The 25084-nt window shown below is 50.0% G+C and overlaps 12 protein-coding genes across 12 annotated transcripts; 6 read left to right on the plus strand and 6 right to left on the minus strand.

Moving 5' to 3' along the window:
• Positions 1-274: 274 nt before the first annotated feature.
• HO133_000241 (uncharacterized protein) lies at positions 275-1855 on the minus strand (the record flags this gene model as incomplete). Its single annotated transcript, XM_037291181.1, has 6 exons — positions 275-505; positions 559-1330; positions 1406-1436; positions 1513-1568; positions 1697-1727; positions 1849-1855. 6 exons carry the CDS (start codon positions 1853-1855, stop codon positions 275-277), a joined length of 1128 nt encoding a protein of 375 aa, XP_037152616.1.
• A 1068-nt stretch (positions 1856-2923) lies between these two features.
• HO133_000242 (uncharacterized protein) lies at positions 2924-3577 on the plus strand (the record flags this gene model as incomplete). Its single annotated transcript, XM_037291182.1, has 1 exon — positions 2924-3577. The coding sequence occupies one exon, from the start codon at positions 2924-2926 to the stop codon at positions 3575-3577; it is 654 nt and encodes a 217-aa protein (XP_037152617.1).
• Positions 3578-3875: 298 nt separating this feature from the next.
• On the minus strand, positions 3876-4737 carry HO133_000243 (uncharacterized protein; the record flags this gene model as incomplete). Its single annotated transcript, XM_037291183.1, has 3 exons — positions 3876-4039; positions 4100-4481; positions 4534-4737. 3 exons carry the CDS (start codon positions 4735-4737, stop codon positions 3876-3878), a joined length of 750 nt encoding a protein of 249 aa, XP_037152618.1.
• Positions 4738-5385: 648 nt separating this feature from the next.
• On the plus strand, positions 5386-6028 carry HO133_000244 (uncharacterized protein; the record flags this gene model as incomplete). Its single annotated transcript, XM_037291184.1, has 3 exons — positions 5386-5542; positions 5638-5756; positions 5810-6028. 3 exons carry the CDS (start codon positions 5386-5388, stop codon positions 6026-6028), a joined length of 495 nt encoding a protein of 164 aa, XP_037152619.1.
• Positions 6029-6608: 580 nt separating this feature from the next.
• Positions 6609-8978, minus strand: HO133_000245 (uncharacterized protein; the record flags this gene model as incomplete). The annotated part of the gene is made up of 2 exons (XM_037291185.1): positions 6609-7525; positions 7577-8978. 2 exons carry the CDS (start codon positions 8976-8978, stop codon positions 6609-6611), a joined length of 2319 nt encoding a protein of 772 aa, XP_037152620.1.
• A 274-nt stretch (positions 8979-9252) lies between these two features.
• Positions 9253-10821, plus strand: HO133_000246 (uncharacterized protein; the record flags this gene model as incomplete). The annotated part of the gene is made up of 6 exons (XM_037291186.1): positions 9253-9903; positions 9966-10126; positions 10181-10261; positions 10310-10433; positions 10483-10611; positions 10663-10821. 6 exons carry the CDS (start codon positions 9253-9255, stop codon positions 10819-10821), a joined length of 1305 nt encoding a protein of 434 aa, XP_037152621.1.
• A 28-nt stretch (positions 10822-10849) lies between these two features.
• Positions 10850-11540, minus strand: HO133_000247 (uncharacterized protein; the record flags this gene model as incomplete). The annotated part of the gene is made up of 3 exons (XM_037291187.1): positions 10850-10984; positions 11038-11187; positions 11250-11540. The coding sequence occupies 3 exons, from the start codon at positions 11538-11540 to the stop codon at positions 10850-10852; spliced, it is 576 nt and encodes a 191-aa protein (XP_037152622.1).
• A 559-nt stretch (positions 11541-12099) lies between these two features.
• Positions 12100-13457, minus strand: HO133_000248 (uncharacterized protein; the record flags this gene model as incomplete). The annotated part of the gene is made up of 4 exons (XM_037291188.1): positions 12100-12369; positions 12425-12869; positions 12919-13123; positions 13175-13457. 4 exons carry the CDS (start codon positions 13455-13457, stop codon positions 12100-12102), a joined length of 1203 nt encoding a protein of 400 aa, XP_037152623.1.
• Positions 13458-15465: 2008 nt separating this feature from the next.
• HO133_000249 (uncharacterized protein) lies at positions 15466-17038 on the plus strand (the record flags this gene model as incomplete). Its single annotated transcript, XM_037291189.1, has 3 exons — positions 15466-15492; positions 15554-15847; positions 15914-17038. 3 exons carry the CDS (start codon positions 15466-15468, stop codon positions 17036-17038), a joined length of 1446 nt encoding a protein of 481 aa, XP_037152624.1.
• Positions 17039-17668: 630 nt separating this feature from the next.
• Positions 17669-18917, plus strand: HO133_000250 (uncharacterized protein; the record flags this gene model as incomplete). The annotated part of the gene is made up of 2 exons (XM_037291190.1): positions 17669-18503; positions 18643-18917. The coding sequence occupies 2 exons, from the start codon at positions 17669-17671 to the stop codon at positions 18915-18917; spliced, it is 1110 nt and encodes a 369-aa protein (XP_037152625.1).
• Positions 18918-19191: 274 nt separating this feature from the next.
• HO133_000251 (uncharacterized protein) lies at positions 19192-19880 on the minus strand (the record flags this gene model as incomplete). The annotated part of the gene is made up of 4 exons (XM_037291191.1): positions 19192-19255; positions 19306-19403; positions 19467-19727; positions 19788-19880. 4 exons carry the CDS (start codon positions 19878-19880, stop codon positions 19192-19194), a joined length of 516 nt encoding a protein of 171 aa, XP_037152626.1.
• Positions 19881-20190: 310 nt separating this feature from the next.
• HO133_000252 (uncharacterized protein) lies at positions 20191-24438 on the plus strand (the record flags this gene model as incomplete). Its single annotated transcript, XM_037291192.1, has 7 exons — positions 20191-20493; positions 20571-21356; positions 21414-21461; positions 21511-21919; positions 21966-22029; positions 22080-23034; positions 23083-24438. 7 exons carry the CDS (start codon positions 20191-20193, stop codon positions 24436-24438), a joined length of 3921 nt encoding a protein of 1306 aa, XP_037152627.1.
• Between the last annotated feature and the right edge of the window lie 646 nt (positions 24439-25084).

Genomic DNA, 25084 nt, shown 5'->3' on the forward strand with positions numbered 1-25084 from the left:
CCTTTTCGCCAAGCAATCTAATGAAAACGTGCAAGCATATTGGCCTAGTTGCTACAACGTTCGCCCTCGAAGTCTAAGAAAATTGCCACCACTTCCTCCATGCCCCTTATCCACGATCTGCTCGTGATAGCATCTAATGCTCGTGGTAACATAATCTTATCTCTGGCTTGCAGGACAGTAACACGCTCTCAATACATGCATTTCAATCTTGCAATTGCTAATTATCGTAAGCATTGCTGTCATTTGTACGAAAGATGGCAAACACTAGCGTACCTTAGAAGCACTTGCGGTGGACGATGGATGGTCCGCTCTCGTCATACTCTTGCTTGGAGATCCACATTTGTTGGAAGGTGGATAGAGAAGCCAAGATGGAACCACCGATCCAGACAGAGTATTTACGCTCAGGAGGTGCAATGATCTTGACCTTCATCGATGATGGGGCAAGAGCGGTGATTTCCTTCTGCATACGATCCGAGATACCAGGGTACATGGTAGTTCCACCAGACTAGCCTGTATCAGCCAATGTTTTCAAATTGAGTGGCACCGTAGTAAACTTACCATGACGATGTTGCCGTAAAGGTCCTTTCGGACATCGACATCGCACTTCATGATGGAGTTGAAGGTGGTGACGTGGATACCTCCGCTCTCAAGACCCAGAACACTTGGCTGGAAGAGAGCCTCAGGAGCTCGGAAACGCTCGTTACCAATGGTGATAACCTGGCCATCGGGAAGCTCATAGGACTTCTCCAAGCTGGAGCTCTGGCTGGCGGTCTGGATTTCCTGCTCGAAGTCCAGGGCAACGTAACAAAGCTTCTCCTTCATGTCACGAACAATTTCACGCTCGGCAGTGGTCGAGAACGGGTATCCACGCTCGGCCAAGATCTTCATCAGGTAATCGGTAAGATCACGACCAGCCATATCGATACGCGAGATAGCGTGGGGAAGAGCGAAACCCTCGTAGATGGGGACAACGTGAGTGACACCATCTCCGGAGTCGAGAACGATACCAGTGGTACGTCCAGAAGCGTACAATGAGAGCACGGCCTGGATGGAGACGTAAAAAGCGGGGGCATTGAAGGTTTCGAAGACAATCTGTGTCATCTTCTCACGGTTGGATTTGGGATTGATTGGCGCTTCGGTGAGCAGCACCGGGTGCTCCTCGGGCGCAACACGCAGCTCGTTGTAGAAGGTGTGATGCCAGATCTTCTCCATGTCATCCCAGTTGGTGACAACACCATGCTCGATAGGGTACCTCAGAGTCAGGATACCACGCTTTGATTGTGCCTCATCTCCGACGTAGGAGTCTTTCTGACCCATACCAATCATGATACTGAGAGCAGGTCAGCTTTGGTATCCCAAGCGGGCGCTAGGTCCGAAGATCTAAGGCGGCGAGTTGAGGCCATACCCATGATGACGAGGTCTACCGACAATGGAGGCTACAAATAGCATCAACAAGCTGTAGCCTCAAGAATAGCAGCTTAACTGCGGTCAAGATGCCTGGATGCGACTCACGAAATACAGCTCTGGGAGCATCATCACCAGCAAAACCAGCCTTGCACATTCCTGAGCTACCAACGATCAGCCATGACCGCCAAGCTTATTTCCCCAATGATGACAGCTTGACAACTGCTCTCTGATGCGGCTTTGGAGACGAGGGTTGTGCCCTTGGGTACGTAGACATGGAGAGGACACATACCCATTGTCAATGACGAGGGCTGCAACTTCTTCTATATTGATCGAAAAGAGCCTGTTAGCAGCGATTCTTGATTTTCCAGGGTCGCCTCTGATACTGAAGGCCCTTTATGCTTGGTACCAAGAGTGTAGCGACAAGATCAAAGGTCAGCTTACCTTCCATGACGGCGGACTGGAGTGAAATATGATAGCTTTAAAAGAGCGGAATGCGATTTGTCAGAAGCTTGCAGTGTGTGTTGCAAGGAAGTTAGGAGAGGTGGTCTTGAGAGAAGCTTGTAGAGGAAGCTGTCGGTCGTAATAAGTGTTGACAGCGGAGGCAGGAAGGAGCAACCGTTGATGTTGAGCCTTCTGTGGGACGGAGTGCCAAGCGACGCTACTAAAAATTTTAGTCGATGTTTTGCCGCTCGTTGCCTTTTTCTCTAAATTTATGGGCTGAGCTCGGGAGGTCCTTGGGATTCGTCGCACTCAATCCTACGTTCATCACTCGGGCTGTGGGCAGCGTAACATGTCTACGCAAGCTCGAGATATGTTTACTAGGCAGCACAGTACCGTCTGTACTGTCCTCACTGCACGATGGTACTATTACGCGCGTACAATCTGGGAGAAATGACTTCTATTATGGCTGCCTTGAACACTTCACGATTTGAGTGTGGAAGGCAGCTGCTTTCTGTCAAAGAGCTAGGTACCTGATGCAAGGGCGAGCACACCCCAAATTCAGACTCTTCAGCCGAGCTTGAAATGTCGTCCGCTGCCTCTTCCGCCAACAAAAATAGATGGCGGGGTGGAATGTCGCTAATCTTCAGCCGCAGGGGCGGGGAAGCGACGATGATGAATCTCCAGTGATGTGATAATAACATGACATGATTCTTCGAGAACAATTTCCAACGGATTTGATGAGATCTTGCGGGGATACGAGGTTGAACGTTGGCCGTGGAAAATGCTCGAAGTTGAAAGAAGTTTCCAGTGCATGCGCGAACCATCGTCAAAAGTCCACCAGCGGAACGTCATCGGGATTAGGTGACCACAACAAGAACAACAGCGACCGATAATAAAAACGAGAGAAGCTCGAGATTGACATCTGATACGCATAACTTAATCCTCTTACACTCGTCTCGCCGTCTTTTCTATTGACTAAAGTCACAACCAGAGCCTTAAAATTGTACATTGCTACATTTCACGCAACATAAGACATTAGCATCTGCCTTCATTCTTGCTCCTTTTACACTCGATCATGGATCCAGGCATGAACCAGCTCTTAAAATGGAGTATCGAAAACTCCGAAAACCCTTCCGCCGACCCAACCTCCACCACCGACCCCAAAGCCGAGCGCCCCTCCGGCCGCCCCATCAACGCCGAAGCCCTCAATTCCCTCTTCGGAGGCCCATCCGATGCCGACTTAATGAAAGACTCCATTGCCACTATACTATCACCACAGATCACGCTCGAAAATAAGTTAGTCGCCTTCGACAACTTCGAGCAACTGATCGAAAACCTCGATAACGCGAACAATATGGAAGTTCTGGGTCTCTGGGCGCCACTGGTACAGCTGTTGAAGAGCGACGAAGCAGATTTGAGGAAATACGCGGCATGGTGTGTGGGCACCGCCGTGCAAAACAATGTCAAAGCTCAGGAGAGACTCTTGGCCGTGGATGCGATACCAGTCCTTACCCATCTCTCGATCGAAGACTCCAATGAGCCTGTGAGGAGAAAGACCATCTATGCGTTGTCGAGCGAGATAAGAAACTTCCAGCCAGGTCTTGATGCAGCGTTGAAGACGTTGCCCAAGGGGATCGCGCCTGAAGGTGCGATCGATGCTGGGGATATGGAGGCTGTGGATCGAGTCATTGGGCAGCTGAGGGAGGATTCGGCGCGGAAGGCTGCTTGAAGGAAGGACGGCATTTATCGAGACGGGATGGGGGAGGCGACATTATACCAACATGCGTGATAGACAAATGACACTTTCAGCTGAGAAGGCTGTTTTCAATGTGCACGTAGAACCCAAACCGTACCAAGATGCACTTCGATTGCTGACCACCCGTGTCCGCGTATATACATAGATGCAAATTCACTTCGCTGGTACCTATGCGCGATGCTGGGATCCAGTCCCCATGCGAAACGCCTCAAAGTTCTCCATGTCATTTCTCACAACCCATATCGTAACAGACATTTCTCCATTAACATATTCACCGTACTTCCGGCGCTGCAGCTGCGGCAATCTCATTATTGATCGGCGCGGCTCCCGTGTCAGCTGGCGGTCTCTCGAACAAGTTCCTCCAGAATCGCGGCGCATCGAGGGGCCGTTGGCCGCCATGTAAGGACGGATAGACGTCACTGAAGAAGTACCAAACTAGGAGGGGAGAGTCAGTAAATTTGTTTCTCGTGCCCACTTCACGCAGCGGGTACTCACTGTGCCCAACAATAACCCCACAGATCTCATCCTTCGGCACAGTCCCATGCAATACCAAGCTGAATGCCATTAAGACCCATGGCAGATACGGCGCCGTGAACACCAGCAACCCTAGAAAGCTCAACCTCGTCTCCGGATTCCTTCTACTCCATATGTACACCAAAGAACTCGATAAGGCGGATCCTAGGAAAGGTATGCTAAGCATAGGAGAAAGGGCTAACAGGAGCGTGGTGGCGTAGACGAGCAGCCATGAAAATTGAGCGGGAGAGCGACCTGATGACTCTTCGAGGAGGCGGGAGTAGCGCTGAAGGAAGAAGACGTGGAAGAGGAGGTCGAGCGAGAGGGGGCCGAAGTAGAGGAAGGTCGTTATCAGTCGCCAGTACTTTGGATATAGTCAGCTTCCTGTGCCTAGCATATGCCACCAAGGGTCCTACCTGGTTCTTCACAAATACAGCCCTGAAGCTGTAAAAGAGTTGGAATGGCGTAATGACATGACACTGAACGAGCACTGATGTGATTATTGTAGCTGTAGTCCAGTACCGCGTACAGGCCGGCATCTCATAGAACCATTGCTCCAACGGGAATTGTCCTATCGCTCCTCCTCCCCCGCCCCCACCGAGCATGTTATCCATGTCCATGATTGTGGCCTTGTAAAGAGGCTGGAGGTATGGCTATAGACGGAGAGGGATGTGTCTAGAAAGTGATGAATTTGCGAGTCAAAAGAATCTCATTATGATTACTGCAGTACGTAAGAAAGATACTAGTCAAGTCTGGACAAAGAATTATTGTACAACAGCAAGGTGGCATCAAGTGTATCAGCTTGCCGTTGTTGGCTTTCGAGCCTCGGAACATAAAGGACTGAACCCGGGATTCAGCCGAAGACAGCCGCGCTATCTCCACAACAGCTAGCGTGGTATGCAGATCAATTTTAGTGTCAACAACGCCAACGCCAACGCCAGGATCTCGCGATAAACACGATGGCTGGTGAGGCTGGTAACTGAATCCCACAGCACTTACTCCCTCCTCCCATCTCTTACTCGAACTTCGCGCTGCCATCTCGCTATGAGTCAACTGCATTGCTGACCAAAAGCCTCTCGAGTAACATCAGCGCGTAAAGCGACAGCATCTCGCAAGTACTTGTGCCACGAACAGGGACGGCATCGAGCGCGCGAGCTTCAACTTTACTCGAGCACCGGCGCATCGCGACTTCATCAGCCGGCTACCTATAACCTGCTAGGCTCATAAAAGCTTGATCAGATCTCATACCTCGAAAAACTTCAGGCGCAATGGCCGGCCAAAAGCAACAGACTGCCAAACGCACCACGGGCGCCGTTCCCCTCGGCCTCAAGAAGAAAGGAGGGCGCCCCTCCACAGGCGGGAAGACTTCGCGAAAGACGACAGGGACTCCAAAAGCCTCCAGGCGAAAGAGCGGAGCAGCGCAAGGTTGGTGCCTCCCACCCAAAATTAAAACGGAAACCCACCATCCTTCTGCAGCAGGCTGGATTTCCTCACAAATGCGCTGACATGTCCTTTTATAGACGAAGATGCCACCCGTAAGGCTCGCCGCTACAAACCCGGCACGGTCGCTCTCCGAGAAATCCGTCGCTACCAGCGCTCAACCGACCTACTGCTTCTGAAACTTCCTTTCTCCCGCCTCGTAAGTTTCAGTCACCATTGCCCAACGTAACCTTCCCAGTAACGCAGATCTAGGTTCGCGAAATCGGTCTCTCCCTCCTACCCGTCGACGGCGACTCCCTGCGCTGGCAAAGCCAAGCCATACAAGCGCTCCAAGAAGCCGCTGAAGCATTCATGGTACACCTATTCGAAGACACCAACCTGTGCGCCATCCATGCCAAACGGGTCACGATAATGCAGAAGGATGTCCAGCTGGCTAGACGGATTAGGGGCGCGTGGGGTGGTCTCGGATAGTTGGGTGCGGAAAAAGTGGTGGGTTGAAGGTATCGAGGAAAGGGATGCCTGAACCTAGGAGGGGTGGCTTTTTTCCCGTACTATTTGTACGTGGAGAGGAGGGAAGCGAAAAGGCGTTGATTGCTGTTCTAGTTTCGGAGAAAATAGGGATACTGCTTTCTGTCGCTGGAGGATGTGTAGCCTATCTCTGCTGCTAAAGCAACCGTGGGTTGCTTTCAAGCTTTCAAGGGTCATGTATACCAGGCAGCTGCTAGTACTTATCAGGTTCAGGGAGGAATGTAATGCAATAGCTCAAGAGTTGACTCACCCAGGAGCTGTTGATGTTCGGATTGCACATATGAAGAGTACATCTATGTAGCCCATCGAGACCGAAAGAAAAAGCCCCTAGAGCCAGATATGTCGCTGGGTCAAAGAGCCACCCATGCAAATTCCTCCATAGAATCCTTGGAGAACGCATGTCCAGCTCCCATATCTAGGGCCGAAATTTCTACCCAGCGAACACCACACAGCACACGTAGCCACCCACATGCTCGCTGCTTCAGTCACAACAAGGTATGTTTCAACCATGACAAGCAAACGTTCACCCCTTCACTTTCATAGTAACTTCATAATTCTCCCCCTCTTCCTGCATGGGAACATCATGCCCGTCAAAACGCCCATTCATCGCTTCCTGCAATGCCTGTGGCAGATTAGCCGAAGTTTTTAACCCACTCTGCTTCGCCCTCTCCGCCTCCTCGTTTCTCCCCGCCACCTCAAGCGTGTCACCCAACAGTCCCGCGCTAACACTCATCCACAGAACATTCATACATTGCTGAGCTAGATTCTGGCTGGCTCGAGCGCTCCTCTCCGCCTGCTCGCCCACAACGCCACGGAAGAATTTCCAGGACATAAAATTGAGGACCATACACATAAGATGTTTATTGTCAGTTTGCTTAGAGGCTTGAAGGGCGGATTGGAGATACTGCTTTGTGAGAAGAATGGTGTCCGATGAGGTGGTAGCGGCGACGAGATGGTACGCAGAACAAATCTGGTGGTTTCGGTTCTGCAGACAGAGGAGCTCGAGGTTTGATACGAGCGAAGGGACAAGATGGTTTTGGGGGTGAGAAGGCGACCGGATGATTAATATCGTGTTGAGAGTAGAGAGGATGGAGATGTCCAAGGATATTTGGGAGCGTGACCGTTGCTCAGGAGGTGCTGGAAGAGAAAGAATGGAGCTTTGGTACAGCGAGAGGGCTTCCGTAAGGTTGCCAATTCCTTGGTAGATGACCGCTTCAAGATATACTGTGAGTAGAAGTAGGGGCTCTGGAGTATTGACCATCGATCCGACGCTGGCCTCGATCTTAGCCTGCTGCTCTTTGGCCGCCGACCACGACGTCCTAGCACATAGCGTGAATGCGAGATAGAGTCGCATGTAGCAAGTCATGTGTTCCCGCCAAGTTTGCTGAGAGGACGCGAGCGCGATAGACTTGGGTACTTTGCTATGTTCTCGTTGCGTCCCTTCACAGATATCAGGAGGATTGAAAGATCGACTTGTCATCATTGACTCACACTCTAGTCTTTTGATACCCTCCTCGAGCATATGCTCCGACTTCTGACCATCCACTGTATTGCGGTTGGCCATGGAGGCACCGCCGAGGAGGTACCCAACATTGTAAATATCTTCTTTTGGCATCCAATTGAACATCAAGACGATCGAATCGTTGTTTCTTCTCCGAACAACACCAGATTGGCTCTTACAAGACGGCATTCTCGTGGCTGGTATGGGGATAGCAAATGATCCGTCATCAGTCCACAATCGACTTGAATCCACGGTCTTTAGTGCATTCTGCATGATCTGCATTTTTGATACTGCTTGATGAGGTTCGAATTGTTGCAGTTGGCAGCATAGATCTACAAAAGATATTAAGACTGTCAACTGATGTAGCTCTCCTGTTGCAGGATCCAGCTGTAGACTCCTTACGCCAGCCAACGCTCGCTGCGCTTCCTCGATATACTCAGCATTACTAGATATCTTTAGGCAGGTCAAGGCCTCGAGAGTGGTGGCGACAGCGAGGATGACCTTGTCCCCATAGTCACTGGAAATAGATATGATACTTTTCAGCAGGTTGAGGGCTGCGATCAGATCCTGATGAGATGAAAGCTCAAGATGCATCGAGACCTTGAGAAACCGGAAGGCGTAGACCCATGCGATATGTTGATAAGCCTCGGCATCTTTCAAGATTCCGTCGAGAAATTTGAAAGCAGCCCGAGGGGTCTTTGAGAACAGGATCCGAGCAAGCAGATGCTGCATGTTGTATTTGAGATCAAAGAAACGATGGCGATCGCAAAGTACAATTCCTTTGCCTAGAGCTTCATCCGCTTCTATGGTGTTCTCCGTCTCCTCGAAAAGGATGGTGGCATACCGCAGTCTCACTATGGCTTCTCTCTCGGGCTGCATTTTGAAATGCTTCAAGACAACCTCGAGACATCCTAACCCGGTTGCCATCATCTTGTAGTAGGACTGCGTTTCAGTTTCTCTGCGGACTATGTCTGCCATCGAGCCATAGCCATGCGCTGCAGCGAAGTACTCCTCAGCTAGAGAAAGCAAGAGCAGCTGATAATCGAGCGGAGTGTGATATGGAGGCGGCGGCGGCATAGTTTGACTGCCGGTATATCCATTGCTGGCATAGACTGCAAGCTGATGGGTCGGGTCTGAAGGTGCCGGGATCGCTACGGCATAAGCTCGCTGCTGTGTCTGCAATTGAGGGATCGGTTGCCTGTGCTGAAGTGCGCCGCCAGAGGGCGCGATGGTGCTATTCGCTTGGCATGCGTTCGCGTGGTAAGGATCGTACGTATCCGATGTCGGCCTGGAAGACTGTTGAAGAGGGTACTGGGCTTCATACTGTGGGTTGGAGAGTAATTGCCGTATAGCTGCTTGTCTGTTATATGGATCCTGGGGCTGATATGCCATGATTCTTGCTGTATACTCCTGTTCAAGTGACGGCGATTTCCCACACTCCTCCACCGTATCCTATACATCCCAATGCGCCCCCGTGCTCATTCACACTGTTTGATTGCATTGATCTTCTGACTTTACTGTGACATCTGGTGTATTCTTGCGGCAACCGGCGCTAAACGCGCCTGATCTGCTGAGGCTCCGCGATATTCTAATTGAGATCCGAAGTGACTTCGATATACATTTTTCCAAGCCAGGTACCAGGCAGCTAACCCAATTTCTAGCAACAATGGACTTTTGGCGTCTGTTTGGCTATGCCAAAACCTCCTTCTACCACCACGACTCCCCACTTTTCCTCCCTACGAAGAATACAAAGACAGGGGAGCAACCTACGAACCTCCTCGATCTGTGCAAACATGTGACTCCAGTCTGTCGCCTCAATCCTCTGCTCTTTAACGGCCACCTCCAGACTTTCTGGACAGCAGTTAAAAGCCAGGATATCCCTATATACTACAAACGGCGCCTGTTTTCCGCCGAAGAGCCCCAATTCGCAGGGACCTTTGCTGTCGATTTCGCCGTAAACCCGTATGAGGGTACTGATGAAAGCCTGCCGCCTCGGACCACATACTACAACGATGGAGAGTTTGAAGATATCGGATCAATGGATACCAAGCCAATGCTGGTTACTTTGCATGGCCTGAGCGGCGGTTCTCACGAAATATACTTGAGGCATGTGCTGAGACCTATTGTTGATGCGGGATGGGAAGCTTGCGTGGTAAATTCAAGGGGCTGTGCGAAGAGCAAGATTACTACTGGAGTACTCTATAATGCTAGAGCGACGTGGGACGTGCGGCAAGTCGTCAAATGGTTGAGGAGGACTTTTCCAAACAGGCCATTGTTTGGGATTGGGTATTCTTTGGGTGCAAATATCTTGGTCAATGTACGTATGGTAGATAGGGTCCAATTGATGGTGCCGGTTCTGATGGAGATTGTATTGCGTAGTACCTGGGTGAGGAAGGCGAGAGCTGTATGCTCAACGCTGCTGTAATATGCTCAAATCCATGGAATCTAGAGGCTGGGAATCTCGCGCTCCAACGGACATGGCTTGGTTCCGAAGTCTATTCGAAGACGATGGGAACCAGCATGAAAAAGCTTTTTGAAGAGTTAGACCTGTCAGGATTTTTGTTTTTACCCCTATTGGCTAATGAACGAAATAGTCACGTCGATGCCATTTCAAAGAATCCCCGCGTTGACATCGAGAAGGTCCGGAATATAACGTACCTGTACGAGTTTGACAGGTACGGATTTCTGTCTGAACGAATATTGCGGGGCTAAGCCTATCACAGAGAACTTCAAGGCCCGACTTGGGGCTATCCTACCGAAGGAGCATACTATCGTGATGCATCCTCCTGTGACTCGCTGATGGCCGTGAGGATACCTCTTTTCGCAATCCACGCAGAGGATGACCCAGTATGCCTTGCAGCACAAATGCTCCCGGGGCCACACTAATAAGCCACAGATAGCCGTAAAGGAAGCAATCCCGTTCCGCGAATTCCAGCAGAGTCCTTTCGGAGTGTTGTGCACTACTTCGCTTGGTGGGCATCTTAGCTGGTTCGAAAATGGTGGTGGGAGATGGTTCGCTAAGCCTGTAAGCTGACTCCTTTGGCGCCAGGGGAGTTGCCGTTGACTTCGGTACCAGGCGAGCCAATTTCTCATACAATTTTTCGAAAACATCGATCTGGACAAGCTTGAGAAGAAGCCTGGAGAGAAGGCCGGGAACGGTATCGGTCTAGGTGGTAAAGCTCTTGCTTCGTTCAATCCAATGCGTCGAAAGCTCCAGATAGATGTAGAGCCATAAAGTAATGTGGAATCTCAAGAGATGACCTTCAAGCAAATGAAACCCTCTTTCCACTGGCTTTGGCGCCCTTCGAGGATTTCGAGCTGCTCTCTAAAGGGTCCGTGTCGACGCGAACGTTTGGCTTCCTTTTCCTCTTCTTGCGCATCGAGTCCTTGGTCTCCTCCTACAACATCGTAAATCCCTGCTTTTTGTTTACTACTTCGATGAAAACCATACCATTTTCGATTTTCTCTGCTCATGTCTCGCCTCCGCCTCCTTGCGCCTTGCTTCACGAATATCCTCCATTTGGCGAGACTTCATCATTTTGCTCTCGATCTGGCCCTCCTTGTCCGCGGTGACAATCGCGAGTATAGTCATCATGCTCTCCTGGGGAGCCGAGTGAGTCAACTATCGATATATTGAGACAGCGCAAAGTATTGTAGCCCTACCTGGTCATCAACGAACACCTTGCCCTTCCTTTTCCCTTTTGGCAACTCTACACCAACCGGGGTGACCATATTCAACTTTAGTAGTCCCAGTTCCTTCTCCGTATACACACGTTTCTTCTTCTTGACCGGTGCAGCTGACTTGGTCTTTTGCTGCTTGGGTGGTGGAGCCTTGGGTTTCTTCGAGACTTTGCTCTTCGTATTTGCACCAAGGGCACGGGGCTTTCCTGAACCCTTGGGACTTTTACCATCCTTAGGAAAAGACTTGGACTTGACTGTCCTGGTAGGCGCCATGATTTATCACTCGATGTGTACTACCGTAGGTGCGTCGATCCGTCCTAGGCAGTTCGAAGATGCGAAATTCTGAGAGATGGAGCTAAGATAAGATACAAAAGCGCGCTAGTCGCAGCTGTGAGCTAGCGTCTCCATGAATACGCGATTGACCAACATTTCATTCATGCCCCAGAGGACACGGTTTTCCGGATGTACTGAATAGCGATGACTGGTAAGCTACAGGTACCTCTGAGGGAACCCAAGACAGGTCTACTCCTATCTTAAAAGCGGAAGACTTGTGAGTTCAGTCCGGTCGGTATGGTCATTGGCGCTTCAACCACCTATGAGATCGTGAAGATTGAGGGGCTGGTCCCGGTGCAGGCATCTAAGTCTCTAGGGCATCCAATATGTTAGAAATCATCCGGGGCCGGCTTGGGCTGATGCAGATGAAACGCATTTGGATCCATGAATGTCAAATAGTATAGTGACTACATATGTCTATGCAGTTACCCAATCATTGAAATCTCCATTCCTTATGCTCGCAGACAACTTCGGGTTTTCGGCAAAACTCAGTCCGGGTTTATGCGTATCCTCTCGCCGCGTTCCTTCCCTTTGGACTCCTCTTTTTGACCGGATTATCATTAAACATAGATCCAGGACCAAAATCAGGCATACCTCCCAAACTGCCGAATATGTCACCAATATAATTGGTAGCAGGGATCCCCTTCGCAAAAGTACTTTCCCACTCATTCAAGATCCCCTCCACCACTTTGATACCCGCCAGATAGATATTGTCTATTGCCGGCTCAAATCCACCTTGATTAGCGTAGAAGAGGTTGAAGGTATCAGACTATGGAGATTCAGAGTCAGCATTACTTCTTCGAGGCAATAAACATTGTGCATACCTCTCCAGCATACGGACGATCGAAGTCTGAAGCCGTGCGCATGACAATGATACGGCTGAAGTCGGTAAGATTGGCGATGGCTCCACGCAGAAGAGCTTCGAGTGTAGCAGTATCTTCTTGTGCCGTTGTACAGTACACGCCACTCCCATTGGTGAAGAGCTTTGTAGTGTTCTCGAAGGCTTCACTCAGCAGCGTACCGCTGAAGTAGACGTCTGATGTAGCAGCATCGCAACCCACGACGCTGGGCCCTCGACTGCCAGCTTCGTAAGCGCTCGTTGATGCATAGTTGGCCCGGTACGCCATTGCGGCGGTAGAGTCGTTCAAAACTGCAGTTTTGGCGAAGCCAATGGCAAGTTGGCGTAGATTATCATTGACTTCGAAGACCTCAGTGCCGTAGATGCTTTGAGGATACTCGATTGGATCCGTACTGCCTTGCGGGACGTATCTGCCGTACTTAGTCCTCGCCCCGAGATCAACAACAAGTGTGTACCTACCCTGTTGTGAAGTTGGCTGGAATTTCTCTAGCATCGAATTCGTATTGCAATTCCACGGAGACGGCATATTTGGCAAAGGTGACTGATCCCAAAGTGGCTACTTTGGGACTGACACCAGCAATGCCTGCAATCATGAAATATGTCTTGGTGAAGTCGAACAGACCGGAGAAAGTCAGGGCGTTCATGCTATTGGCGGCATTGATCTCTGCAAACATGTAAGCCTTGGTTTGGCGAAGGGGAAAGCTTCATCACATACCAGCTTCCCCTGTAACGATCTGGCATACATCCCCTTCTTCAGTGCAGTGCACATCAGGGTAGAGCGGCGAGAGGCCGGGCACAGAAATGTTCTTCGCAAGGAGATTGAACTCTGGGATACCGTACCATGCTGCGCCTTCGGGAGGAAACATGTCAATCAAGAAGACCTTGGGCTTGATATGCCTGTGACCCCGAGCTTCGAGGACAGACAATGGCTTCGCCGCTGCCAGACTTAGGCTTGCGAATGCAGCCAGAAGCTGGCTAGTGCAGGAAATAGAACGCATACCGAGGGATAGCTACGGATGAGGCCTCCAAAAGTGGATTGAGTAGGAAGAGCTCCACCCAGGACTGGGGAAGAGCTCTGGGTTTTATTCATGCCGGCGAGACTTTTCCGGACGGACACCACCGATAGGCTGGCTCTCAAGCATTTGCTGACCTCGCCTTCGTGCTGTATCTGTACCTTACAGCATAGCTCGTGGGATTATGTACGAAGAGAAATGGGCCGGGTAGCTAAGGTAGCGCTTACAGTACATGGTAAGTGCCTTAAGGTTCTTATCTGCCACTAATCGAGTTAAGCGTATTCAAAACCCTTTTCGTCTCTTGGCTGGGACGCATCAGATCCAGATACCAATCAGCTTTACAGATGTTAAGTCAGATTGTGAAAGAAAGAAAAACTGCGTTGGTGTCCTAAAAGCATCTAGTAGAATCTTTGTATACAAAACCTTTGGCCTTGAACTGATATTCTAGCAGATTGTAGAAGTTGACAAAATAAAGGAATTCAACCTCGAGCTGCGTGAATTGATTGCGTGGCTCTTTAAGTCAATCATTCTCTTATAGATTCTTGACATTTCAGCAGCGTTAGTAAGACAGCGGTTAGGGAATTGATTTGTATATATAGAAATCTTTACAATCCGACTTACGTTCATGGAGTTAGTAATTTAGATAGATGCGTTGCGCGACAGGACCCCATGCCAAGAGACGAAAAGGGTTTTGAGTACGCTAAAGTAGCGTGGGAGCAAATGCCAATCCATAATGCTTCCCGTGGGAATCCTTGGACGAGCGGTACTTTATCACCTTCCATATTTGTATACAAGGGCAAGCTACCAGCTCACCTAAGACCCAAGCGGGCGATTGCGGTGCAGGGATTCATATCTCAACCACAGGGATCCAAGCTCGATACGAATTTCTCCGCCTGCAAGGACTCGGCTAATCACCTAGCCACCTCGATTCGAGTTCTTAAGAGGCAATAAATATCTGTCGTTTCCAGATTGTGTGGAAATCCTTCCTGGGCGGCTGCTTTCGTGAAGCCACGACCAAATATCCGCGACTCCGCGAGGAATGTGTGCTCTTCAATTGGGAAAAGTGCTTTCTGGCATTCCCCAGACGTCGAGTTCTATTTGCAGTCGCTACCCGCTGCAAGCAGCGTATCTGCACTGGTGTCCGACGTCGGTATTGCTTTAAACAAATGCTGCTCGGCTTTGTCCGGGTGATGGCATTGCAGTGGTATGGTGGATCATTTTGTGTGTCCTCCTCCAGCGTCAGAGTTTCCAAGAGTGCTTCTCTGCTTCACGACGACATGTGTTTTGTCATTCAGAGTTCCAGGACGTTTGCCAAGTTTCGAGTCAAAGAAACAAACATTTGAAGCTTATTTGTGGCGTGTTCTGGCGATTGTCTTCGTCCCCACCCACTGCATTTCGATCCGCTTGCGCAGATTTGCGTGTAGCAACTCGAATACTCACATTGACCGTGGGAAGCGCAATTCCTCATGGGTGTTGTGTGAAGTCTTTCACAAGTGCACGAGCGGCTTCTTGTCACCTGTTCGCACAATGCTGAACCAATCGCTGCGATGCCGATGACGCCCGAGCGCGGGTGGGCTTACCTCTGATTCCCTACCGGCTCAGGTGAAGACATCTACCTTGGAACACCAATCGATCAACGGTGCGTACCAAGGGAAAGGTTGCCGGAATTGCTTGACACACATTACCACTACAAGCAATGAGAATACTGTCAAAAATCTCTAAGATTAAATCGGGTGCGCACAGTGAATGAGCACATCACCTCGTACCTTTTCACTCAAATTCGTGTACAATCACAGCGAATTACCCCCGTTCCTCGTATCCATTGTCACAACATCATTTTCAACTATATGTTGTGTCCGCACATCCTGGAGTCTTTCTAGTGATCTTGTGACAGATGCATGGACCTGACAGCATACATGCCAAGCTGAAGTTGGTTTGGGCAAAGCTCACCAGACACAGAAATATACGATCCAAGACGAAGACAACACTGAACATGATATTGCGTCCGCGAAAGGCCATGGTACACTCACCACTTCATCCCACTACATTCAGACTAAAGCTAATATAGACCCAACGTCAAGACCAGCGGCGGTCCACCCCGCCAAGATGACAGTATACCACCCAACAGCGAGACCCTCAAGTACAAGCCCGAGGAGGATGATGAAGATGTGGTGGATGACGTACAAGACTCTGATGAAGACATGGAAGACTATGACGAGGAGAGCGAGAAGGATGAGGGATCTTTGTATGCACCGACTGAGGCCACAAGTGAGCTTGGTAGGGAAGAACCCGAGGAAAATAAGGGCTTGATGGAGATGCCACCCATAGATCCCTGCAAGTTTCTAGTGCTACTGCCGAGAGAGCTCCGAGATAAGGTGTGTACACTCAGTGCAACCAATTGTGTACGTGCCCATGCACTGACGATATGCTTACGTATCTAGATTTACGGATTTGTTCTGAAACTGGACACCCCCATTTCAGACCACAAACTCAAGTTCAAATGCATGTCCTGTCCCAGCTTGACGAGAACGGCGAATGAACCCACCTGGCAGTCGCAGATTTATAAAGCTCGTAACCTTCTCAGGACATGCCACCAGATCCGTGACGAAGGAAAACAGGTTTTCTACGAGGTCAACTCTTGGAGCTTGCACCGGGCAAGGTTGAGAGAGACTCCACCAGCCCACTCGTCTGCCACGGTCCAGGACACGCAAAGGCTATTTGACCGAATACGTCAAACCAAGGCAATGAAGCACTTCAAGCACGTCAACATGCGAATTTCTCTATCTCCTCTGGCTTACTGCGACTTCACTGTTCCCGATAGTGTCGCGTTGGACGACGCAGTTGCCATCCATCTCTTCGAGCTTTCCCAGCATCCTAGCGTCATTGCTTTTCATAAGCTGGACGAAACGGCACAATGCGAGCTGTTCAGGGCAGCATTCAATGGTCTTGTGGCGAACCGGGCTTGTGTTTTTCCAGATTTGAGATCAATAGCATTGGAAGTGAGCTTGCATGCAAAGAAACTGATTCCAGACACACCCAACAACCCGTTGGATCGTTGCGGCATCACCTTCTATGTCAGGATCAAGCTTGGGTGCGAGAGCCGCGCAACACCTACGTACCAGCGCAATGCGTCACTGCCGAGTTTGACAACAGGCAGCGTCACACACGACCCTTGTTTGCCACAGCGTGCCAAGTACGAAGCGCACAACCAGAGCCCGCATCCTCGCATCATGAACAATCCCTGGAGAGCGCTTCTCTTGGACCCCAGAAGACATATGCTCAGTCCACTCAAACAGCTCCTTGACGTCCAAAGCGTCGAAGTGGAGCGACGTTGGATTGTTCGTTACCGCCAACAACGTATTGAGGATGGAAATATCGTTCTATGCGCTCAGCCGCTGCGGCAATTGTGGCGCTTCCGCACTGTGGGTGAAATGCTGGAGAAAGCAGGCCCTGGCTTTGGTGAATTTCTGGACCCGGCTTTGGAATATCTGAACACATCCGGCAAGGACGTCGTTGAAATCATTGAAAACACAGCTGAAGACATCGAATACCACCTCATTCTATAGTCAGGTCAGTTTGTCGAACAAGTTACCGGATGACTTGGCTTGGGGAGAAGGCAGAGGATTGCTGGCGGTAGTGGAGAAGGACATTATCTTGAAGTGAAACGGCAGACCGAGATTGCAAGCACCAGTTGAGGATAAATCCAATTCCAGGATACCGAACAAAATTGGCGGCCGAGCGGTTCCACTGCTAATATTCTCGATATTCCAAGGAAGCACATTGCTCGGCAGAGATTGCACTACCTTTGGCATACTTGTCTACTTTACTATAGGTCATAGAACGAAGATTACCCTCCCTAGCTAGACCTCCTACACGCAATTCCGACTGTGAGATAGAAATCATGCGAAAAGATCAATAACTCTGCTGAGACCTTACGGTGCCGAAGGAGCTGAAAAACTCCTCCCGTTAACTCCTCCCGTTAACTCCTCCCTGCCGTGCCTGCTTACATATACAACCAAGCCATTGAATCCCGTCGGAGATAGTTATAAGACCGTCTCATACCATGACCATTACCACGACGAAAGCTCATATGAATCACCGCCCCTTGTTTTCAATCCCAACCCGAAAGCCCAATCTCCACAGCCCCAAGCATAAAAACACCCATCCCACCCTCCAAATAATCAATCCAAGCAACGATGACCACCCAAACCCTTCCCCAAGCCCATCGCGCTCTCATATTAAACTCCACGTCCTCCCCGCCCGCCATCCAAACGATACCAACGCCGCAACCCGGCCCTGGTAGCGCTGTCGTCCGCATCCTCGCCGCGAACGTGATATCCTACATGCGCCAGATCTACAATGGTGAGCGTCAGTACCCTTTCCCCACGCCTCTCGTCCCCGGCACCAGCGCCATTGGACGCGTCGCAGCCGTAGGGCCAGATGCGACACTGCTGAAGCCGGGAATGTTGGTCCTCGTGGACTGCACTATTCGTGGGCGAGATGATGCGACTGCCGTGTTCTTGAGCGGAATCCACGAAGGGTACTCCGAGGGGAGTAAAACGTTGATGAGAGGAGAGTGGAGGGATAGTACCTATGCGGAATACGCCAAGGTGCCACTGGAGACATGCGAGGTCCTTGACGAGGGAAAGTTATGTGGCAGAATGGGGTACGAGATCGCCGATCTGGCGTATATCTCTGCACTGTTGGTACCATATGGCGGCTTAAGGGACATCGATCTGAAAGCTGGTGAGACTGTCATCGTGAGCCCTGCGACTGGTGCTTTTGGCGGAGCGGCGGTATTGGTGGCGCTGGCCATGGGAGCGAGGGTGATTGCGATGGGGAGGAATGTGGAGACGCTTAAGAAGATCAAGAAGAGGTGCGAGAGGGTTGAGATCGTGCCGATTACGGGTGACGTACTCAAAGATTCGGAGGCTCTGAAGAGCTTTGGGGCGGTCGATGCATTTTTCGATATCAGTCCGCCTGAGGCTGGAAAGTCAACGCACATTAAGAGTGGGATTCTGGCATTGAAACGTAAGTTAACATCCCTTATTCGCCACTTGCAACCTCGAACCAAGCCTTTAGTTGGAAGTTCGCTCTTGATCACACACTTTTGTCGCATCTCCCAGCTTTTGACTTGGGGTGAGAGATGCTAACCACTGAGAACGTGTAGATAGCGGCAGGGTTAGTTTGATGGGCGGCATCAAGGATGTGTCGATTCCGCACTCAGTGGTTATACACAGGAATTTGACGTTAAAGGGCAAGTGGATGTTTGAGCGGGAAGACATCAAAGGTATGATCAAGATGGTTGAAAACGGTGTGCTGAAGCTTGGTGAAAGCTCTGGATCCAGGATCGTTGGTAAGTTTGGATTAGAGGACTGGGATAAGGCTTTCACTGCTGCGGAGAAGAATGCTGGGATGGGAGAGTCGACTTTGATTACACCTTGATCGGCTTCGGGTCATCTTCAATGCTTCTCGCAGAGTGTCCCTTTCGGAGGCTGATCTAGAAGCGGTGTGTAGTGACGCGTGAGGAATCTCGTTCTATAGCTCTAATGATTAGTCACCGTGAAAGGCTTGAAATCCAGTCTCCAGAAGCGCTCAAATGCCGTATATGATCCATACTTAGTTTTTGAACCGCTTCATCATCTCAGTAGAGGCAGAGTGCGCAAATGCCCAATGATCCAACCACTATTGTACAGACATTCAAGTCCAAACTCCTCGATCAGAGGGCCAAATTGTATGTGTAGTCGTCCTCCATGTTTTGCGAAACCCAAAGCACCACAGAGCTAGGGAGGTGTCAGTAATGCCACCAGGCGGAAGCTCATAGTATATATACCTCAGCATGATCAACCCGTTTGCAACGACATTGGCAACACCAAAGTACAGCGTTGGGAAAGGGTAATCGGGGACGATATACTTCAGAACCAATACAGCCTGTGCACAGCTGCATCAGCATCTTTACGGTAGACACCGCTTCCGTACATGACAACCACTTACCACGGAGCCGGCCAACCCACCAGCCATCAAGGCAAAGCCCAAGAATAGGACCAATCTTGCCTTCCATGCCACTCCTGTGCCAGAGTAGCTATAGCTATCTGCGCTCAAGCGGGTCTTTTCTATCGAATTGATAACGAGCATCCCGAGCGCTGAGCAGATGCCCGGGATCCAATCGACAAATTTTATATGGACATTGGAACCATTTTTGGAGGAGTGGGAGTAAGTAGAAGCATCGATAAAGAAGAAGAATCCGAGGGAAAACTAGAAGAGTGAAGTTAGAGGGCGTCTTGAAGAAGAAATGGTATACAGAGGAAGACTGACCAAAGCGCCGGCCAGGTAGACACCTGCCGTCCGCGTGTTGGGGCTGTTGACCCACTCGGGCTTTGGGAAGCGGAAAAGCCTGGAGCTTGTCATGGCGTAGTGCTTGCAGAATATCACAGTCGTAGTTTAATACTTATGCGATGCGTATGCGCTTCACGATATGGTTGCGGATGACGAACAATAGTCTATGGAGTTGCATCTGGCCGGAGAATGAGAGGTTGGCGTAAGGCTGTCATCCCAGGTTTAACCCTATTTGGACTAGATACCTCGATACAATGGCTGCGGCATCGAGATCCCTGTCAAGAATATTTAGACGCGCTTTGCTCTGCAATTCTGCAATTGTAAAGTAGTAGTTCATTTCTGCAACATCACTCTTTCTCACGACAACGAATCCAGCCTCTGAATGCCTGCTAAGCTTGCTAGAGGTGTTATTTCGCTGAACCAAAAATATGTCTGCCTATCCTGCCGCCTTCAGAACTTATCACTTGCTGGAGGACGAACAACAAGATATCAACACACGGGGCCTACAGAGAACGATGGCGCCGATAAAACCCAAGATCCTAATCCAAATGATGTAAGGAAGTATGACGAGGCCGCATCAGGATCGCGGATCGGAGACATAATACGGAGTTTTATGTTCAAGTCAGATCCAAATGACAAGGAAAACAAGGGCGACTCGAGAATTGAGCCTCTGGGGAAGAGCAAGGTACATGTTGCAGATTAGTCATTTCTCAAGCCATCCGTTCGGTCTGCTGATGGTGACTGTGGCTGATTGATATATAGCAATCGCCCCATATTCCTGAGGATATACCATCCACAGCACCCCAGCCGAAGGACAGTGCAGATGTATTGCAGCGGAGTCTTCAGCAAAAGTTTGCAACGCAGCGGCGTAAAGACATGCTTGTAATGCAGGCCAGCCAAGCTTCGAATGCAACAGCAGAGAATAAAGAGGTGCCCGAACCTACCAGGCAAAGCCCGAAGAAGTCCTCCAATCGAGCGGAGAGATCTGAGCGGAGGCGGACCTCAAAGAAGGCGGCGCCTGGCAAGAAGGCTGTGAAGCGATCGAAGCAAACGAAGCAAACGAAGCAATCACAGGCCAAGCCAAAAGAAGTACCGCCGATTGAAGTCGCGGAAATCACAACGTTCACGGAACCTCAAACAGCCGAAGAACTGTCGACACTTATCGAAGCATCTGCTAGAAAAGGCCAAAAGACACTAGGAGCGGAAGGCAAGGAAGCCAGTGACAACGATAGCGAAGGCAGCGTTCCAAGCGAGCAGACGGCGACTGCGCAGAAAGTAGACGACATACTGGACATTTTAGAATCCTCCAAGGGCCCAAAAAAGCCAAAAAAGCAAGTCAAAGTGACACGTAAGGTCAAACCCTCGTCGACAGACACCAAACGAAAGGCAGCAGTCGTAACGACACTAAACAAGCGTCAAAAGAGCGGACAAAGACCAGATGTAGATCCCGACAAGGCAGCAGCTATGATCTCGTCTTACAGTGACCAGCTTCTGGCACATCTCAAGGCAAATCCTGAAGAAACCCTTGGATCATTATACCAATTAAGGGTAATTCTTCAAATTTTAGCCGATGCCTCAAAGACTAACCATCTTTTGCAAGCACAGATGTTACACAAAAAGTTATTAAGAGGGAATCATTTGTCAAAAGACCGTGTATGGAATAGCGCCCTTCTGACCGAGTCCATCACTGAAGTGTTCCCAGGACTCACTCGAGAGAAAAGTTGCCGGCAATAGTCCCCTAAATTCGTCTATGGAAGCCCCTATCGAACCCCCTATCGAACAACCCATCGAACCCTCTGTGATAAATCACGTCCGCCGGCCGGAATCCACAAAACACCTGTCGTCTGCTAAGGAGAGCGTACCGACATCTGACTCAAAGGTCTTTGCCAAAAAGTCTGATGTTCCAAGCTTCATTTCTCTACGAGCTGCAATGGGAAATAATTCCAGAAAAGTCAAGGGCGCGGACCTCGATTCTTTCCAAAATATACCGAGTGAAAGGGTCAAAAAAGCTAGAGCTCCCCCTAAATCAGCCCTCGGAAAGTCCCAAAAACCCAAGCCCCTCCCAAAATCGCCTATTGAGAAGGCCACTGCTTCAGACTTGGAGCTCTTGCGTAAGTTTAACCCCCATGGCCCAGTATCAATGCTAATACTTTTTAGCTATCAAGGTGGATCAGCCCCCTGTGCCAAGCCTAGCTTATGGACTTGAACGGGTTCTTTTCAAGTAGGGTTGGGTTGCAGTCCATTCCACTACTCTGCTAACATTGTTTCCAGTCCGGGTGTATACCATCTCCAGGACCCGAGGTCTCGAGTATACAATTTTGATCCTTATCTTCAAAAAATCATGCCAGTATCAGAATTCGATTTCAATGCACTGAAGGAATACATCACCTCTTCTAGAGACGAATCGCTCATGAAAATCGCAAAAGAACATGGGAAACGCTATATGGGGTCCACATCTAGCATGACTGAGGTCCTAGCACACTTCCACTTCCTTCTCTCCCAGTGGCGTCCTATCAATCCCTCCATGCTTTCCAAAGCTTTCCCAGCAAACCTGACGAGCTTTACAGAATTTCAGCGCACTCCTTCAGCCATCTTCTTAAGGTGGAAGGATGGCTCCTATGCCATTGATGCCGACAAACAGTTTGCAAATGCAAATGTATTAAGTATGCTAGGCAAATCGATGGAGAAGTTTCTTACATTAAGTACCGATGATTTTGAGCGCTATCGCAAGTCTAATCCGGGTCAAGTGACTAAAGACGAGCAATTTGCCCCTGAGGCCTACCATTATTCGACCTTGGGTGACTTTTTGATGCGTTCGCAGCTGGACGCCCATGATTCTCGCCTGCCTGGAACAGGCATGTTTGATTTGAAGACAAGATCAGTGGTGTCCATCCGGATGGACGTGTCAAATTACCAACATGGGGTCGGTTACGAGATCAAGAGCCGTCAGGGAGAGTGGGAGTCATATGAACGCGAATACCACGACATGATCCGCGCTGCCTTCCTCAAGTATTCTTTGCAAGTTAGGATGGGTAGGATGGATGGCATCTTTGTTGCGTTCCACAATATCGAGAGGATCTTTGGCTTTCAATATGTCAGTCTACCAGAGATGGATTCGACACTACACGGGCAGTGGGATACATCTATTGGAGATCAAGAGTTCAGGTTAAGCTTGGACCTCATGAACAAGGTTTTGGATCGGGCTACGAAGAAGTACCCTGAAACAGTGAGTAGAAGCTCTTCTGTTTTCATCTGGCTTGCTCACCTTTCTCAGTCTCTCCGAATCCATTTCGAAACCAGAGACGCACAAACTCCCTTTATGTATATTTTTGCGGAACCAGTGACCGAGGAGCGAGTGTCAGAGATACAGTCTCAAAACAACGCGAAAGTTCAAGAATTTGAGCGCAACATTCTCGGCTTGATTCACGGAAGCGATTCCGAAACGGATGACACCCAAGAAGATGATTCAAAATGGGAGAATATACAGGCCGATGTGCAGGAAGCTATGGACAAGGATGAGCTGTCTATTGATGAACCCGGCCAAGATCACGAAGCAATCGACAAGGATGCAGAGGGAATTGAATCAACCCCTAACCGACCGGAGGTGTTCGAACAAGGTCCCTTGTACGATAGTAAGAGTCGCCTCGGCGCGGATGATGATGCGACTGCAGCACCAGCTGGAAGCGAAGAAAACGATGGCGATAATGGAGATGACGACGACGTTGACGGTGAAGAAGAGCGCGAAGAGCAAGAGCAAGAGGAACAGGAAGAGGAACAGGAAGAGGAAGAGGAACAGGAAGAGGAAGAGGAACAGGAACAGGAAGAGGAAGAGGAACAGGAACAGGAAGAGGAAGAGGAGGACGGAGATGGGGACACCGATGAAGACAGGGAAGTTGAGGACAATAGACAGCAGGAAGGGCTTGAAGAGTTTCTAGAAGACAAAGCGGATATCAGAGCCAACGATGCACTTGAAGCGAAGCGCGAGGTCGGCGTAGATTGCGCAGAACACAATGATATTGCGTCAAGCGAGAATCATCCAGTCGAGGTCCAAAATGACGCCATTTTGCAGACAAAGGGGCGCCATGAATATGATACGGCAGGCGCTACGTCCAGGCAAGAAAGCGCTGACGAAGCGACAGCGTTAACGAACGGCAAGGATGATACCAGTCTTTCGCCTGACACGAAGCCTAGCAGTATTGCGGACGAAGAAAGCCAGCAGGAGTATCAAACCCAGGCTGACCACGGCTTCCTGGACTCCGTCGACCAACAATTTGGCCGAGCAGACACTAATGCGAAATCATCCTCTTTGGAAGACATCCTCGCCATGACTCTCACCCTCCGTAACAAAGTGAACGGCAAATATGTCCTACGACCCGAAAAGATGACCGCGGCAGACGAGTGGTCCATCGAATATTCCTTGCTTGAAGTATCAGAACAGCGTAGAGCGAGGCTGCTCTATGAGGCATGCAAAAGGCGCAGGAGCAAGAAGCACGAAGCGTCGTTGGCGCCATCGGATGCGGAGGTCATCAGCAATTACGTTCAAAGGTTAAGGGAGATGAGTGCGAAGGGAAGGGCGTGGAGGAAGGAGCAGGATAAGAAGGATGGGAAGCGGCCGCTGCAGGTGCTGTGAGAAAGAATGGAGAGGGTGATGTAGGTAATCAGGAGCTCGACGTGTGTTGTTGGATCGAGATTATTCAGTCGCATTATTCCGACACCTTCTCATCTCATTACATTGCACTTTCCCGTGGTCATGGACCACTGACGGAGCTTTTGGCGAAGCTGCGCAACCGGGTATACAAGCAATCTTTGAGCGAGTGTCCTGCGCCGGAATCCGGGGACAATTTGGTAATGGCGCGAGCCAGTCTTGGTTTGCAGCTGCTCCTCACCAACAGCCAAATCTACCACGAGGCTCGAGGAATCGCGTTCAGGCCACTTGTTTTTCCGTTCTGGAGCTTTCTGGGCAGGTCTGCATTCGCATATACAAATTCTGTTACTGGCAGAATATTTATAATTAGGCGCATATATACAGATTACAGAACCCCCAAAAAGTCTTTCAAAAGCGCTGAAATCTCCTGGGTGTAAACCGCCTGATATACCCTCAGGAAAGGGAATTGCCAGACCAATTGACCATCGGCAACTCACCGCCTGCTTCTCACTCACCGGCAGAGGCTTGTTATATTGAACCGAGCGATTGCTGATCACCACGATGCCACAACACTAGAGCACTCTCAAACCTGCGTCTCCTGTACATGGACCTTACTATATTGACAGACCAC

Source organism: Letharia lupina (assembly GCF_014066315.1).
Source record: "Letharia lupina isolate WasteWater1 chromosome Unknown contig_10, whole genome shotgun sequence".
NCBI lineage: Eukaryota > Fungi > Ascomycota > Lecanoromycetes > Lecanorales > Parmeliaceae > Letharia > Letharia lupina.